General features: G+C 45.2%; 1 protein-coding gene across 4 annotated transcripts in view; it reads left to right on the plus strand.

The window, feature by feature from the left end:
* The window catches only part of KMT2C (lysine (K)-specific methyltransferase 2C), a 253,697-nt gene extending 237,264 nt beyond the window's left edge, over positions 1–16,433 (plus strand). For all 4 annotated transcript variants that reach the window (XM_014528208.1, XM_014528209.1, XM_014528207.1 and 1 more), the window contains 10 exons: positions 314–453; positions 847–954; positions 3,842–4,961; positions 5,593–5,729; positions 6,709–6,851; positions 7,115–7,283; positions 11,707–11,823; positions 12,386–12,459; positions 12,694–12,802; positions 14,726–16,433. In XM_014528208.1, coding sequence (XP_014383694.1) covers positions 314–453; positions 847–954; positions 3,842–4,961; positions 5,593–5,729; positions 6,709–6,851; positions 7,115–7,283; positions 11,707–11,823; positions 12,386–12,459; positions 12,694–12,802; positions 14,726–14,818 — 2,210 coding nt within the window. In that variant the 3' untranslated portion in view covers positions 14,819–16,433. The remainder of the gene's footprint in view (positions 1–313; positions 454–846; positions 955–3,841; positions 4,962–5,592; positions 5,730–6,708; positions 6,852–7,114; positions 7,284–11,706; positions 11,824–12,385; positions 12,460–12,693; positions 12,803–14,725) is intronic.
* The last annotated feature ends 2,136 nt before the right edge of the window (positions 16,434–18,569 follow it).

Consider the following 18,569-nt stretch of genomic DNA (forward strand, 5'->3'; position numbering starts at 1 on the left):
CAGCCTGGTCACCCCCAGCTGCCCCCCCCTGCCGGCCTGATCGCCCCACGCAGCCTGCTGTTCAGTCGTTTGGTCATCCCTTGCTAACCCCCCTGCTGGCGGGGTTGTCCCACTCAGCCTGCTGGTTGGTCGTTGCTGTTACTGTGACGGTGTCCCAGACAATTTGCATATTCCTCTATTATTATTATTATAGATAAAGAATCATATAGGTCAGTTAAATGAGCCATTGTAATAAGTTGGTGGAGCACAATTTTACACTATTACCACTTTGTGTTATTGGTTATTTCATCACTGACGAAGCTCTTGCCTTCAGGTCTTTCTGGATACAAGGATGCTGGTCATGGAATCTCAGAGAGCGAGGCACTCAGAACACGGTGGTGTTGTCACTGCAAAGTGGTGGTTCTTGGAGGCGGGGTGCGGAAGTCTCTCAGAGACCTGGCCTTTGTGAGCAAGGTACTTGGACTTTCCTTCTCCACGGGCGTGTCCTGAGCAGGGCTCTGCCCCTTTGTTTGGTCGTCCCCCATGGTGACTCCATGGGACACACACTCCTGGGAGCAGCCTTAGCGTATATTTGACAGACTTAAAACCAAATAGCTACAGCAGGCTTAATGTTGGATATTATGAAAACACATTTAAATGGGAATGGAATGTAGATAGTAAAGTTTATTTTCATAAATTCATTTTCTCTGGTTAAATTATTATGCTAAATAGACACACAGTCATCTTTTTACTTGTAAGATAGGAAGCTGCTTCACTTTAACATAGGATAAAACCAACAGCACATCGATCTTGTTTTATTAAATTATGATGTGTTAAGACCCCCACACACTTCTCTTTGCTTTTCAGGATTCCTGCGAGAGCTCCAGTAGAGTGGAGAAGGACATTGTCTTTTGTAGTAATAACTGCTTCATTCTTTACTCATCGACTGTACAAGGAAAAATCTCAGAAAGCAAGGTAAAGCCAGTAGTTCCAATTAATCAATGTGCAGTGAGTGACTTCTGTGTCCTGGGACACGTCAGTGTGTGAACAGTTCCCAGAGCTCCAGTGGAGGAATCTAAGCCAGTGCTGCTCAGGTTGAGAGCAGTTCCAACAACTCTCTATCCATGTTGCCATTTCAGATTCGATAAGTTATTTGACGAGTGGATAAGCTTGAATTATGTCTTGAAAGCTCAGAATTGAATAAAACACTAATATTAAAATGTTTAATTTTACTTACTTAGTTACACATATCTTAATTTAATTACAACTATAAAATATTATTTTTATTGATCTTATCCCAATTGGAAAACCTGTTCACAAACACAATTTAAGTCTACTCATGTATTTTGGGAAGCAATTGTTTTGCTTATAACATGGTGGAAATGGCCTACTTCATTTGATTTTGTGTAATTTAAGTGTATCTGTGTCTAGTTGATGCAAACATTTGATTTTCTAGAACATTGTATCTGTTTTTATTGTTATCATTATTTTTTACTTTTAAACTTATTTTTAATTACATTTGACATGCAGAATTCTATTACTTTCAGGTGTACACTGTACAGATAGATTCATATACCTTATGAAGTGATTCCCCCCAATAAGTTATATACCCATCTGGCACCATATATAATTACTGCAATATTATTGACTATATTCCCCATGGTGTACTTTACATCTCCACAGTTATTTTTATATCTGGCAATTTATATTACTTAAATTCCTTTTACCTTTTTTGCTTATACCCCAAACTCTCCTATCTGGTGACCATCAGTTTGGTCTCTGTTTTTGTTTTGTTCATTTATTTTGTTTCTTTAAAGATTCCATATGTAAGTGAGTCATACAATATTTGTCTTTATCTGACCTATTTCACGTAGCATAATACCCTCTAGGTCCATCCATATTGTTGCAAATGGCGTGATTTCATTCTTTTTATGGCTGAGTATTATATACCACATTTCTTTATCCATTTGTCTGTTGATGGGCATTTAGGTTGGTTCTGTATCTTGGCTGTTGTGAACAATGCTGCAGTGAACGTGGGGGTGCGTAGATCTTTTCAAATTAGTGCTTTGGATTTCTTCTGCTGAACACCCAGAATGGAATTGCGAAGTCATATAGTAGTTCTATTTTTCATTTTTTAAAGAAACTTCCATACTGCTGTGTTTTTTAAAATATAGGTGACTTGCATTTTCCTCAATATAATTTTTAAATGTGGAAATTTTAGATATTTTTAAAAATATATATTTTTCTGATTTCAGAGAAGAAGAAAGAGAGAAACATCAATGATAAGAATCATTGATTGGCTGCCTCGTGCACACCCCCTACTGGGGATCAAGGCTGCAACCTGGGCATGTGCCCTGACTGGGAATCGAACCTTGACCATCATAGGTTGATGATCAGCCACTGAGGCCTGCTGGCCGGGCTCCATACTGTTTCCCACAGTGACTACACAGTCTGCATTCTCACCAAGTGCACGAGGGTTCCCTTTTCTCTACCTCCTTGCCAGCACTTGTTGTTTGTTCATTTCTTTCTTTTTTTTATTTTTACTTTTTAATCCTCACCCGAGGATATTTTCCCATTGATTTTTAGAGAGAGTGGAAGAAAGAGGGAAAGACAGAAATAAACATTGATGTGAGAGAAACAAATTGATTGGTTGCCCTCCTGCCAAACCCTCGACCAGGGCCCGGGCCAGGGAGGAGCCTGCAACCCAACTGAGTTATGTGCCCTTGACCAGAATCGAACTCGGGACCCTTCAGTCCACAGGCTGACACTCTATCCACTGAGCCAAACCGGCTGGGGCATTTGTTCATTTCTTTCTGTGTTTTTTGTTTGTTCATTTCTCGATGATAGTCATTCTGACAGGTGTGAGGTGATATCTCATTCTGGTTTTAATTTGGGGTTCCCTGATGATTATTGACATTGAGCATCTTTTCCTGTTGGCCATCTGTATGGTGGACAATGTATTTTCAGTCATTTGCATGGAGGACAGTTTTCCCTCATGCAGTAACACTACCCGTCATTCCTCCTTCCAGATTATTGCTCTCATGTGTCTTTCTTGAAAGAAGGTCCTGGGGACTCTTATTTTTTAACAGGCAGTGGGCCGACATGATAAATAAGTTTAGACTTGAACTTAGTTTGTTAGCCCCCTGAGAGAAGGAATGGCTTATCTCCAGTTTCTTTAGTCAATGCAGTGCCAGCCTGCTTCTGGGTTCTACATGAGTGCGTCTTCTTTCAGGTACCTTGCAGGATGGGGTGCCTGAGAAGAGGGAACCTGTGGGGGGTTATTGGCTTAGGAGATTTGACCTAAAGAGAAACGGTTGGACTCTTTCAGCCACTGAATTCGAACCTGGCAGCCTCAGAGAACAGTTACTTGCTTATTACAGGGGACTTCTCCCTTCCTTTCACATTTATGCCAATAATTCAGCCAAGATGAACAGACAGCAGGTTCAGAGAGTGGGGACAAGTTCATAAAAGATTATCTTGAAGCTCTTGGTTTACCAAAAGGGCTGTTCCATTGTACAAATTAAATTCTCTAGCTTCTCTACAGCACCAGTTTTTCTGGGCTTATTATGGTTAGAAAGAGGAATGTCAAAGAAGGGTGAGGAGCAGAGCTGCTCTGGAGTTACGGCTTTGTAGAGAAGGCCTGCGAGGAGTCCACCCGTAGCTGGCCTCCCTTCCTCAGCCCTCGCTCTCCAGACTTACACCTTAGACATCTGACACTGGCTGCTGCTGGCTTGAACCTCACCACTTGCAGACCCTCTCCCCCACCTGCCCGCCACACACTGTCACTCTCTATTGCTTGACTTCTCATTTCAACAAAAATTGCTTTTAGAACTTGTGAATTACTCTCCTTTTTTTTGGCCAGGATTCCATTCCTTCGTTGCCCCAGTCACCGATAAAAGAGACGCCTTCCCGGGCGTTCCATCAGTACAGTAACAACATCTCCACTCTGGACGTGCACTGCCTCCCGCAGCTCCAGGAGGACGCTTCTCCTCCAGCCTCTCCTCCCATCACTTTCCCTCCAGCTTTTGAAGCAGCCAAAGTCGAGGCAAAGCCAGATGAGCTTAAGGTCACAGTCAAGTTAAAGCCTCGGCTGAGAACTGCCCCTGGTGGGTTTGAAGACTGCAGGCCAGTGAGTAAGAAGTGGAGAGGAATGAAGTGGAAGAAGTGGAGCATTCACATCGTCATCCCCAAAGGCACTTTCCCACCGCCTTGTGAGAACGAGATCGACGAGTTCCTGAAGAAGCTGGGCACTTCCCTGAAGCCCGACCCGGTGCCCAGGGACTACCGCAAGTGCTGCTTCTGTCACGAGGAAGGGGATGGCCTGACAGATGGGCCGGCAAGGCTGCTCAACCTTGACTTGGATCTGTGGGTCCACTTGAATTGTGCTCTGTGGTCCACGGAGGTCTATGAGACCCAGGCGGGTGCCTTAATCAATGTGGAACTAGCCCTGAGGCGAGGCCTGCACATGAAATGTGTCTTCTGTCATAAAATGGGTGCCACCAGTGGATGCCACCGGTTGCGGTGCACCAACATTTATCACTTCACCTGCGCCATGAAAGCACAGTGCATGTTCTTTAAGGATAAAACTATGCTCTGTCCCATGCACAAACCAAAGGGAATTCATGAGCAGGAATTAAGCTACTTCGCGGTCTTCCGGAGGGTTTACGTGCAACGGGATGAGGTGCGACAGATTGCCAGCATCGTGCAGCGAGGCGAACGCGACCACACCTTCCGTGTGGGGAGCCTCATCTTCCACACGATCGGCCAGCTGCTCCCGCAGCAGATGCAGGCGTTCCACTCCCCCAAAGCGCTCTTCCCTGTTGGCTACGAAGCCAGTCGGCTGTACTGGAGCACACGCTATGCCAACAGGCGCTGCCGCTACCTGTGCTCCATCGAGGAGAAAGATGGGCGCCCCGTGTTCGTCATCAGGATTGTGGAGCAGGGCCACGAAGATCTCGTCCTGAGTGACACCTCACCCAAAGGTGAGCCGCCACTGGTATGCTCTGCAGCGCTAGGTACTCGGCTGTTGTTAGGTTGTGAATGTTTTTGGTCAGTATTTCCATGTTTTTTGTTTTTTTATCATGTTTGTTTCATACTTTATAGAGTGGATTTTTCATTTACAAATGCGAATCTGAACTTCTTTTTGTGATTCTACCTTGCTCTTCGTTGTACAGTTTGTTAAACACTTGCTAGACTTACTCTAAATCAGAATATATATTCACACACAGATTTGATGAAATAAATAGGAAAATTTGTTGATAAAAGGTTGGGGACATTTAGATTGGGGACCCTCTTCTTAATGTCACTGAGAAGGCAGCATCCATCTGCGTATACTGTTTTATCCAGCAGCATTAGATATTCAATGCAGAGCTAGCAACGAGACAGTTTTGACCTCCAGGGTTAAGTCTCGGTTGTCATGGTCACTTTTGATGTAGAAAGTACTGGGGAACTGCGTGAGGCTTGTCGGCCCCTCACTGCCTCACTTGGCGCCTGGGATGTCTGGGAGGCTTGCTCATCTTTCTGCTCTGGGTTTTATGCTGCATCCTGCTTGCCTTTCTATTTAGCTGAAAGTTCATTTGTCATGCACACTTTTTTTTTGGTTCATCTGTACAGGTGTTTGGGATAAAATTTTGGAGCCCGTGGCTTGTGTGAGAAAACAGTCTGAAATGCTCCAACTTTTCCCAGCGTATTTGAAAGGAGAGGATCTGTTTGGCCTGACTGTGTCTGCGGTGGCTCGGATTGCGGAATCAGTGAGTGCCGACAAGGCGGGCGATGCGCAGTGCGCACAGTGTGGCCCTTGGACCACGTGCTGTGGATGGCCTTGCCTCTCCAATGAGGCGTCTGTGTTCCCGTCACTCATGCCGTTCGGGGGCTCCCTCCCCGCTTCTCTGAGGCCCCCTGCACTTCATGAGGGTGCTGTGCCCACCCCTGACGGGGATGTTTGTGGCTACTGTCAGGTTACAGGACGCATGTCTTCTCTGACATCTCTCTGTCATCTTTTAATATTACAAGCATGTTTGCCAATGAGTCCCTCGCAGTGTTGGAAAGTTGCGTGACTATAAGGCATTATTTTCAAGAGTAAAAGCTCACTGATGAGCTTTCTTGGGAAAAGCTACTGAGTAATATGCCTCGTTGCTTCCTGTGCTAGAGAGCCCTGCCTAAATGCCGTGTGTCTGGTGTGCCCACAGAGCAATGTGCTCACTACAAAGGTGTCCTAGAAAAGACCTTAACATAGGAAGTGTTTTACAAGTAGCCTTGAGCTTTACCACCCACACTCCTGGGACACAGAGTGACAGCCTCATCATGTCAGAGTCGACTTGGGGAAGTGAGAAGTGATCATGGAAGTAAACCATGGAAATGATTTGAAACTGTACTTACTGGTCATTTTAAATTTCCAAACAAAGACATGGAAGTTGATACTGACGTTGTGAATTAGTATGCTCCCGCGTTTGGGATGCTGACATCCTCAGCCCTAAAATCCCACAGGCAAGCACGCTGGTTTTCTTCAAGGAGCATTTGCCAGCGTTTACTAAGGTCTGCTTTGAAACGGAGCTTGTCTGTTCATACTTTAGTAGAGCCAAGTGTAGGCTGATCTTGTTAACATAAGTTACATTTTGAAGATGTTGACAAGTTATTTCCATACAACTTGGGCCATCCTTTCACCAGCTCAAGACCACCTGTCGTCTTAATCCACTGAGTTAACTTTTTGTCTATTTTGCTTCCTTTCAGCTCCCTGGGGTTGAAGCATGTGAAAACTACACCTTTCGATATGGCCGAAATCCTCTCATGGAACTTCCTCTTGCCGTTAACCCCACAGGTTGTGCCCGTTCTGAGCCTAAAATGAGTGCCCATGTCAAGAGGTTTGTGTTAAGGTATTTTGTTTTAACTTCACATAGTACAGCCCAGGGTTTCTAGGCGTCTTAGTGGTTTTGTGCTTGATTTGTCTGCTGCTTACAAACCCTGTGTCCCTGGCTGTGTCTGTGCCCGACCACATCAGAGAATGCGCCGTGCGCTCTGCTAGGCGGCTTCTGTGCATGCTCCCGCCGTGCGCATTGGAACTGGCCGGGCTTTGGTGGGACTGGAGATGTCTTCAGTTCTCCTTTTCTTCTCTCCCGTTGCTACACCCGGCCTGCAGGCCTCACACCTTGAACAGCACCAGCACCTCCAAGTCCTTCCAGAGCACAGTCACCGGGGAGCTGAACGCCCCTTACAGCAAGCAGTTCGTTCATTCCAAGTCGTCGCAGTACCGGAGAATGAAGACCGAGTGGAAGTCCAGCGTGTATCTAGCCCGGTCTCGGATTCAGGTGGGAAAGACTTCTCTGGAAAGGAGAGCGGGTGGCATCTAGCATTCAGGAGAGAAGCGTCCAGTGTGTGGAAAGGGTTGCACATGGCTGTGGGAACGGGCATGTTTTCTAAGTCACAGCAGACGGTTGGTTGATAACACTAGCAAGCCCACACGCGGTCGCTGGACATGCACATTTCACTTCCCGAGTGGACAGACCGTGTTGGACTCCACACCTTTGCTCAAGGGAACAGGTAGCACTGGCCTCTGTGTACACATGCGTCTTTCAAGCACTTGTGAACAATCCAGTGAAAATAGTTGCGAAGTGTGCTCCTGTTCTGGAAACTACCTGTGGGATGTTGCACAGGTGAAGCCGTCTGGGGCTCAGCATGTAACTCCCTTCCCAAGCTGCAGACCTCACAGCCAGAGGCCGCGCAGCGCCTCCCCTCGGGTGTCCCAGGCTGAAATCACCAGGTTCTCTGATCTACTCTCAGGCTCTGCCGCCCTGACTTCACCCCCATCTCCCTGTCTGCACCTTTGCAGACCCGCCTGTCTCCTTCCAGCCAGCCCCACTCAGAAGCCATCGGGGTCCCTTCAAACGGAGTCTCCTCTGCAGGCCCTTGTCTGTGCTGTCAGGCTTGTTCCTTCCTGGGAGCTTCTTCCCTCTCTGAAAGATCTTATGATCTTTTCTTTATTCTTGACTAGAGGCCTGGTGTGCAAAGTTCGTGCACCGGTAGGGTCCCTAGGCCTGGCCGGCGATCGGGGCCGATTGGGGCCTTCCTTCTGGCTGCAGGCCGAGGCCTGCCTTCATTCCACGCCGCCCCCCTGGTGGTCAGCGCATGTCATAGCGAGCGATTGAACTCCCGGTCAAACTCCTGAGGGGACACTTAGCATATTAGCCTTTTATATAGAGAGATATTTGGGAAGTTAACAAAAATGTGCTGTGTTAGCGTCTTACTGATTCCACACTGATGAGCCCTTTCATCCTGGAGCAAGACGACCTTCTGTCTCAGGGATTTGTCACGTGCATTCTTTTCCAAGTTCCTACCTCCCGCACTCCTCTGTTTGCACCTCTGGGCACATACCTGCCCCCTGAGACCCGGGATCTCGGCTTGGACCCCAGACCAGCAGCAGCAGCCACGTGCTCTGGGGCCTTCAGCGCAGCCAGAGGGTCCCGTCTTGTATCTGCCCTTCTCACCCCTCTCTCTTGGTTTCCTTGCACTGAGACTTCTGCCAAGCTGCTAATTTTTTAAAATTAGCTAAGCGCCCTTTCTGCTCTTCTCTTTTATCTGGTATCTTGTTTTTACAATTTGAATGCAGTGTCTGCCTTCAGCTGTTGCCGCAAGAACAGAGCCTCTCCCAATCCTGGGACGAGAGCTCCCCTCGGCTCCCAGCAGCGGTGCCCTTCCCCTCTGCCTGACCAGCCACGTCCCATTTAAAGTGTTCCCGGCGGCTCAGCGCGCTCCACCATTCCTCTCACCATCACTGTAATGGTTTCGGAGCCACCTGCCTTCAGGCTGTCACCTCACACCCGAAGCGTTCTTGCCCTTCTCCATTCTGCCTCCCAGGTGCGGGGTGCTACTCCCTCTGCAGCCCAGCCTCACTGTGAGCATCTGGGAATGTGGGTGGGCTACACGCTTCGGCATTGTTCTCACGAATCCTTAGTCTCTAGACCAACGGAGGTGGCTCTGTCTCCTTCTCTTCAACGGCCGTGATGCTCCCTGTTGTTGATGAGCTTTGATTAATTAAACCGTCCACCTACTGACAGGCATTTATTTTCTTTATTTTTTTTTTAAAATATATTTTATTGATTTTTTACAGAGAGGAAGGGAGAGGGATAGAGAGTTAGAAACATCGATGAGAGAGAAACATCGATCAGCTGCCTCTTGCACACTCCCTACTGGGGATGTGCCCGCAACCAAGGTACATGCCCTTGACCGGAATCGAACCTGGGACCCTTCAGTCCGCAGGCTGACGCTCTAGCCACTGAGCCAAACTGGTTAGGGCAAGCATTTATTTTCTTAACACATTTTCCCAATGTAACCATCAGTCTCTTGTATCTCTTGTGTGTTGGTAGCTGTGATGGCTTGTTTCTTCCTGCATCCACTGGGACTGTTTTCCCATTTGTAGTAAATGTTACAGCTTATTTATTTATTTATTTATTTTGCCAGCCGGCTAAGTGTAGACTGGTATTGTTACTTTAATTATGAATGAGCAACTTTTTTTTTGAAGCTTTATTGTTGAAAGTATTACATAGGTCCTCCTTTTTCCCCCATTAATCTCTTCCTCCCGCTCCCTTCCTCCTCCCCACCCCCCAGGCCCTCCCACACCATTGTCTGTGTCCACGGGTTATGCATATATGATTGGTTGGTCTCTTCCCACCCTCCCTTGCTTTCCTTCTGAGGTTAAATAATCTATTCATGCTTCTGTAAATCTGGGTCTATATTTGATCATCAGTTTATTTGGTTCGTTAGATTCTACATATGAGTGAGATCATGTGATATTTATCTTTCTCTGGCTTATTTCGCTCAGCATAATACTCTCCAGGTCAATTATTGCTGTTGCAAATGGTAAGAGTTCTTTTTTTATTGCCGCATAGTATTCCATTGTGTGAATGTACCATAGTTTTTTTATCCACTCATCTGCTGATGGGCACTTAGGCTGTTTCCAAGTCTTAGCTGTTGTAAATTGCACTGCTGTGAACATAGGGTTGCTTCTATTCTTTCTGATGGTTTCTTAGGTTTCTTAGGATATATTCCTAAAAGTGGGATGACTGGGTCAAATGGGAGTTCCATTTTTAATAATTTGAAGAAAGTCCACACTGTTTTCCACAGTGGCTGTACCAGTCTGCATTCCCACCAGCAGTGCACAAGGGTTCCTTTTTCTCCACATCCTTGCCAGCACTTGTCATTGGTTGATTTGTTGATGGTAGCCATTCTGACAGGTGTGAGGTGATACCTCATTGTCATTTTAATTTGCATCTCTCAGATGATCAGTGACTTTGAGCATTTTTTCATTTGTCTCTTGGCCATTTGTATGCCCTCTTTGGAGAAGCGTCTATTTAGATCCTTTGCCCATTTTTTAATCGGGTTGTTGTCTTCCTTCTGTTAAGTTGTATGAGTCCCCCACATATTTTGGAGATTAACCCTTTATCAGATGTATCATTGGCAGATATGCTCTCCCATGCAGTGGGCTTTCTTGTTATTTATTATTATTATTATTTTAAAAATATTTTTACTGATTTCAGAGAGGAAGGGAGAGGGCTAGAGAGATAGAAACATCAATGATGAGAGAGAATCATCGATTGGCCTCCTGCACACTCCACAGTGGGGATCGAGCCTGCAACCTGGGCATGTGCCCCGACCGGGAATCAAACCGTGACCCACGCCAGCCAGGCTCTCTTGTTATTTTGATGGTGTTTTTTTTTGCTGTGCAGAAGCTTTTTATTTTCGAATGAGTGACTTTTCATGTTTGCCATAGGGATTTCCTCTCCTGTGAGTTGCATATTCATCTTCCGTCCATTGTTCGATTAGTAAGGACTCGCTTACTATTAGATATTTCCCTGCAGAACAACCTTTGCCCAACAGAACGTATGCTGTCTTTTTTTTTTTTCTTACAAAAGTTTTAATTTTTAGTCAAACACATAATTTTCTAGTCTTGGTTAAGACTATACTTTGTATAATATGTCGTCTGTTAGATTGTTTTTCTTTCAGAAGTTTAATTTTTTATGTTTTAGACAGTTTGATTTTCTTCCAATGAATAAGCAGTTGTTGGAGCACCATGTGGTCCAACTGTCCTGCTGTCCATGCTGCTTTGTGTCCTGTTTTGTGTCCCTCCTGAGTCATATCTGAAATTGAACAGATAAATCATACTCTTTTCCCCCAAGAAAGTAACTTCCTTCACAGGAGAACCTCTAGCATAGGCCTCTGTCCTGGGTGCTCCCGGGCGGCCCGAGGAGGACGGTGTGGGGAGTCCCCAGGCAGCGTGGAGTCTGCCTGCCTTCTCTGCTGGGAACACAGAAACTCATAATCCCCTACAGTTAGCACTATTTCTATGTCATTAAATTATATGTCTAGTCCCTTTAGAAATAGGGACAAGATAAACCTCAGAAGCCATTAGGCCTGTCTAGCTGGTGGGGTCTCAGCAAGTCCATGGAAGACGAGAAGCCTGATAGACAGTGTGGCCGGTCGGTCAGCAGGGCTGCTTTGTCAGGCCCTCAGGATTTAGCGTAAACAAGACACATAAGCAGGTGGTGATAGCGTAGCTTTAAGAGGTATGGTTATCTGTTCTTCATTCAAGTTGCAGATAGCACATAAATAGAAAAAATCACCTGAGTGCAGGCAACATCTTCAGCCTGGCTTTTGTATGAAAGGGAATGCAGAGCTGACCCAGGAAGAGAAGCATGTGTGAGATACACACACTCTCTCACACACTTTTTCCTGCAGGGGCTGGGCCTATATGCTGCTAGAGACATCGAGAAGCACACCATGGTCATTGAATACATTGGGACCATCATTCGAAATGAAGTAGCAAACAGAAAAGAGAAACTTTATGAGTCTCAGGTAAGTGTCACAGCCGCAAACAGTGGAGACGGGGCCAGAGCTGACGGTCGCGCTGGGTTCAGTTTTGAACAGAAGCCCTGTCTGGAGCTTGTGTTTTCCTCATCTCCCCATTAGTCTTCTCTTTCAGTCCCTGCTGTTGTTTGCAGAGATGTGTGTAGATGAATGAGCCTGGCTGGTTTTCCAGGCCTCCGCCACTTCGTTAATTTCCATTCCTAGCACGTGTCAGCTGACCGCTGCCGTCACATGGGTGGCGTGTGACCAGGGGCCTTTCAGGTCGCATCAGCTTAGGCCAGTGGTCGGCAACCTGCGGCTCGCGAGCCACATGCGGCTCTTTGGCCCCTTGAGTGTGGCTCTTCCACAAAATACCACGTGCGGGCGTGCATGTACAGTGCGATTGAAACTTTGTGGCCCATGCGCAGAAGTCGGTACTTTGTGGAAGAGCCACACTCAAGGGGCCAAAGAGCCGCATGTGGCTCGCGAGACGCAGTGTGGCGACCACTGGCTTAGGCTTCCTGGTGCGAGCAGGACGGAAGAGAGGACTTTTGAGCTGTTTCTCTTTCAGAACCGCGGCGTGTACATGTTCCGCATGGATAACGACCACGTGATCGATGCCACGCTCACCGGAGGGCCTGCGAGGTGAGACTCGGTCTGATCAAGGCCTTTCCTGTCAGTGGGCCCTGTCGTCATAGCCTTCCAGGGAGCAACGGTTTAGAGCAGATACGTTCCAGAAGTTTTATTTAAAATTATATTGGTTCTTGTTCAGTAGATGAGCAAATAGGAGTGTAATTAGGAAAAAGTTTTCCCTATGAGCTGCAAGTTTTTCAAGCTTCTTCTAGTTGATGTATAGTTTTCTGAAATGGTGGTTTGCAGATACATCAACCATTCATGTGCACCTAACTGTGTGGCTGAGGTGGTGACTTTTGAGAGAGGACACAAAATTATCATCAGCTCCAACCGGAGAATCCAGAAAGGAGAAGAGGTAAGCGTGTGGGAGGGAGCTTTGCTGTGTGCGGATCCTGGGGTGTGGTTTCCACCTCTATACAGGTAACTTGTCCCGTGGTTTCCCAGTTCTTTATGCTAGACCCAGCCTTTCAGGGTAGGTCTCGTTGCACCACCCTGTCGTCTTTGACTGTCCAACGTTCCACACAGCGGCATTGAGTACTTCCTGCCACCTCTCCTTGGTCCCTCCTTCATTCCCCCATCATTCGTGTGGCATCATTTCCTATGTCTGGGACTCCTCCTTCCCCCCTTACCCTGGTCACGGTTTGGCAGGATTCCTTTCTTTAACAATTAAAAGCCTGCAGAGCAAATCATGGCACCGTTGCCTCCTGTGGTCTCAGCCACGTGTGAGGCCACCACAGAGCTATAGGCAGCAGGGTTGGGGCACCCTCCACTCCAGGTCCTTGTATTCCCAGATATGAGGAGAACAAGCTTACAGGTTTTCACATCAACAGATTTTCACAACGTATAGTTGCTTTATTATCTGTTCTTCAGAATGCTAGGTGCCAACCTTGACATTTCTTTGGTCTCACAGGTGACTTAAGATTATTAGGTGTTTTTTTAAAAATATATTTTATTGATTTTTTTTTTTACAGAGAGGAGGGGAGAGGGATAGAGAGTTAGAAACATCGATGAGAGAGAAACATCGATCAGCTGCCTCCTGCACACTCCCTACCGGGGATGTGCCCGCAACCAAGGTACATGCCCTTGACCGGAATCGAACCTGGGACCCTTCAGTCCACAGGCCGACGCTCTATCCACTGAGACAAACCGGTTAGGGCAAGAGTATTAGTTTTGATTGCCTCATTTGTGTTTCCCGACTTTGTCGTTCACTAATGTGATCACGCATCACGGCAGCTCCAGAGCTGGAAGGCTCCCGCTGAGCGCCATGGGCCCCAGTAGGAGCCCTCCCGTTTGGGTGGGAGGGCCCTGGTGTCTTGTGGGTGTTGGAGCCCCCAGCCCTTTGTGAACAAAGCTATGGTATTTTGCTTGTGTTTTGGTCATCTTTTTGGAATTCCCTTTGTTAAATCAAGAACTGAACCAAAGCCTCTTTTGCACATCTTGTAACTCGATGAGGAACTAAGGAAGGGAGAAGTCCAGCATGGTGCCAGTGAGCGCTGGTTCCTCCCGGGTTGGGCAGTGTTGGGGTCCAGGGGGTTGTGCAGACTCCCAGCTGCCTTGACAACAGGCTTGGTCTGAGAAGTTAATAATTTGGTGACTCCTATAGAAAGACATCCTTGAAATACTAAGTAAGGAACAATGGGGGAGAAGGATGGTAGCTGACGAGGGCGATTCATCTGTGCCCAACTTGCAGTGCCCCATCGGCCAGTGAGGGGAGGAGGAGCCTGGAGCTCGGGGGCAGGGGACCCTGGCGCTCCGCCTGCAGGGCAGCGTGGTGAGCAGTTGTGAGATGCCCCTTCTCCCGCCAGCTGCCCTTCTCAGGTCTGGCTCAGCCTGAACATACTGCCTCCCGATTCCCTCGGTCCCTTTGGGATCCCAGGTAAACAGCCAGGCTTGTTTCTTTTATTGTTTGTTTTTGTTGTTAATCCTCACCCAAGGATATTTTTCCATTGAGAGAGAGAGAAACCTCAATGGGAGAGCGAGACATCCATTGGTTGCCTCCCAGGGTTGGGGATGGAGCCTGCAACAAAAGTACATGCCCTTGGCTGGAATTGAACCTGAGACCCTGCAGTCCGCGGGCTCTACCACTGAGCCACACTGGCGAGGGCCTGGCTTGTTTACTTCTTCAAGAGGTTCCCCCATCACCCCTCCCAGGCCCCACAGAACCTCAACAAGGCGGGTCTTCCTGTGGCTTGTTGTTTGCGAGCCCTGGGCAAATGGAGGGAGGGGCCCTTTCTCCTTCCTTCCCAGCCCCTCTGACTCGTGTCTTTGCCGTGGGCAGCTGTGCTACGACTATAAGTTTGACTTCGAAGACGACCAGCACAAGATCCCCTGTCACTGTGGAGCTGTGAACTGCCGGAAGTGGATGAACTGAATGCATTCCTTGCGCTTGTCCCTAGGAAGAAGCGATTCAACACACCGTTTGGATTTGGCAGCAGAGAGATATTTTTATTTTCTGTTTATGACTGAAATCTAGCTTCTGGGAGTCTGATTTCCTCAGCCCTTCCCAGGGAAGGCGGACTTGGCAACGCTCCTCCAGTGGCTGAGGTTACAGAATTACAGATGGTCCAGCACTTTTTTCTTTTTCTTTCCTTCTTTTTTCTTCTTGTGGGTGGGTGTTGTTTGTTTTGTTGTTTTAGTCTCACTAAGGAGAAACTTTTACTGGGGCACAGAGCCGATGGCTGCCCTGCCCCAGGGCAAGGGCCTTCCTATGAATGTAAGACTGAAATCACCAGCGAAGGGACATGTCCAAAGTGCTGGCCACGGCCTTATTGAAAAAGGGGCAGGCCCTCTAATTTAAAGTTTTTTAAATAAAGTAGACACCACTGAACAAGGAATGTACTGAAATGACTTCCTTAGGGATAGAGCTAAGGGATAATAACTTGCACTAAAATACATTTAAATACTTGATTCCATGAGTCAGTTTATTGTAGTTTTTGATTTCTGTAAAATAAGAGAAACTTTTTGTATTTATTATTGAATAAGTGAATGAAGCTATTTTTAAATAAAAGTTAGAAGAAAGCCAAGCTGCTGCTGTTACCTGCAGAACTAACAGACCCTGTTACTTTGTACAAATATGTAAATATTTTGAGAAAAAAATACAGTATAAAAATAGTTATTGACCAAATGCTACCAGGCTCTGCAGCAGCTCGGGTGCTTATAAAATGTTCATAGGGATGTTACAATATAATTTTGTGTTATAAATATGCCATTATAATTATGTAATAACCAAAATTTCAACCTAGAGTGTTTGGAGTTTTTTGGAAACCACGGTCAATTAGTACTTAATGTTTTATACACCTTCTGATAGAACAGAGTGTATGCCATGACTACAACTTTTATAGCTGTTTTGGTAATTTAAACTAAATTTTTCATATTATATTGTTGCATCCCTACTTCTTCAGTCAGGTTTTTTTGTGCTTACAATTTGTGATAACTGTGAATAACTGCTTAAAAAGACACCCACATAGAGGCTGACTTTTCTTCAGCAAAAGTAGTTTTGATTAGAACTCTGTTTCAAGCCACAAAGAATCATTTAAACGTACTAGGATCATGTAGCAGGAACTCTGATCTAACTCTAGCCTTCTATTTAACACAAAAATTTGAAAAAGGAAAAAAAAAAAAAGGAGATGTGATCATGGGCGGCAGGACTCCGGCAAAGGGTTTGGAAGATGTGATTATAAATGTGTTTGTATGATCTGTTTGTTTACATTTCTTTAATAAAAACACTGTTTTGTGTTTGCTCGTAGGAATTTAATCAGCATTTTGAACCGGGTTAGCTTTTTATTTTGTACTTAAAATTCTGGTACTGACACTTCACAGGCTGAGCATAAAATGAAGTTTTGTGTGCACAATTCCAGTGGACTGTAAGCTGTTGGTATATTCAGTGATGCAGTTCTGAACTTGTAATGTATATGGCATGATGTATTTTTATCTTACAGAATAAATCAATTGTATATATTTTTCTCTTGATAAATAGCTGTATGAAATTTGTTTCTTGAATATTTTTCTTCTCTTGTACAATATTCTGACATCCTACCAGTATTTGTCCTACCGGTTTTTGTTTTGTTTTTGGTTCTGTATAATAGTATCTAATGTTGGAAAAATTGAGTTTTTTGAAGTATACAGAGTGTTATGGGTTTTGGAATTTGTGGACACAGATTTAGAAGATCACCATTTACAAATAAAATATTTTACATCTCTAAAAACCACCTGAGTCTCTGTTAACCCCTCTCCTGTTCTGGCTTGAGCTCTGAAATTGATGCTTGCTTGAAATTCACCGATGGTCTGATCCACATGTCAGAATTACCGCCATGTTGACATAATCAACTCAGTTCTCAAAGTTTAGACACAAGTTCTTAACTCATTGCAAATAGAGACTGTCTTCCTTGCAGTTGAATAAAGGGAACTTCAGTTTCGCTTTAGTTTATCTAGGCCTAATTAAAAATATTCATGGTGCCTTACTCCCCGGTATGAAGTCCTTTTTTTCCTAAGATTTTTAATTGACTTAGAAGGGGGAGAGAGAAACATCGATGTGAGAAACATGGATCAGCTGCCTCCTGCATGCCCCACACTGGGGACTGAGCCTGCAACTCGAGCATGTGCCCTGACTAGGAATCAAACCGCAACCTTGAGATCTGCAGGACAACACTCCAACCACTGAGCCAAACTGGCCAGAGCTAGTCTATTTTTGTTTAACTGTTCAATTGCTCTCCTAGATTTATTCTATGTGGTAGATGCTTTATTTCTATAATACTGAATGTATTTAACACTTAAGGAGGTTACTAAGAATTAAAATTGCTCAGAATCCCCCCCAAAGGATTTTTTTTTTTACTTAGTAGAGAGGTTTATCACAATTTGTGAAGAAACCTGAAGCCTTTTATGTATTTTTTCTGCCTCAAGTAAAATTCTATGTGCAATGTGAAATGTTTTAATTTTTTTTTTACATTTTCAAATAGTTGATATATGCAATATTAGTTTCACATGCATAGCATAGTGATCATATATTACAATGATCATCCTGATATGTCTAGTTCCAGTCAGACCATTCATAGTTATTGCAACATTAATGACTATTTTTGCTATGCTGTAATTTGTACTCCCGTGACTGTTTTTATAGCTGGCAATGTGTACTTCTTAATCCCTTCACCTTTTCATCCACCCTCCAAACCCCCCTGCCATCTGGCAACCATCAGTTTGTGCTTTGTGTCTATGAGTTTGTTTTTGTTCGCTTACTTTGTTTTTTAGATTCCATGTATAAGTGACATCATATGGAATTTGCCTTTCTATGTTTGACTTATCTCATTTAGCATATTACCTTCTAGGTCCATCCAGGTCGTCAAAAATGCTAAGATTTAAATCCTTTTTATGGCCAAGTAATTTTCCATTGTACATATGTACCACATCTTTTTTATCCAATTGTCTACTGATAGACACTTGTGCTGTTTCCATATCTTGGCTATTATAAGTATCAACACAATGAACAAAGGGGTGCATGTATTTTTTTGAATTAGTGTTTTGGATTTCTTCAGATAAATACCCAGAAGTCAAATTGCTGGGTCATAGAGCAGTTCTCTATTTTGAGAAACCTCCACACCGTTCTCCAGTGGCTGCGCCAGTTTGCAGTCCCACCAGCAGTGCACGAGGATCCCTTTTTCCACTTCCTCACAAGTACTTGCTGTTTGTTGATTTATCGATGACATTCTGACAGGTCTGGGGTGATATCTCAATGTGGTTTTAATTTTCGTTTCCCTGATGATTAGTGATACTGAGCATCTTTTCATTTCTGTTGTCCATCTGTTTGCCCTCTTGGGAGAAATGTCTTTTCAATTCCTTTGTCCATTTAAAAATATTTATTTTATTGATTTCAAAGAGGAAGGGAGAGAGAGAAATATCAATGATGAGGATCACTGATCCCCACTGGGGATCAAGCCTACAACTCAGGCATGTGCCCCAACCTGGAATCGAATCGTGACTGCCCGGTTCAGAGGTAGATGTTCAACCACTGAACCACACTGGCTGGGTTGCCTTTTTTCTTTATTAAGGTATTACATGTGTTCTTATTCCCCTATTGCCCCCCAACCCCACCCCTTGCTCATGCCCTCACTCCCCTGTGTCCATTGTTT

Source organism: Myotis brandtii, unplaced genomic scaffold, assembly GCF_000412655.1.
Source record: "Myotis brandtii unplaced genomic scaffold, ASM41265v1 scaffold624, whole genome shotgun sequence".
Classification (NCBI taxonomy): Eukaryota; Metazoa; Chordata; class Mammalia; order Chiroptera; family Vespertilionidae; genus Myotis; species Myotis brandtii.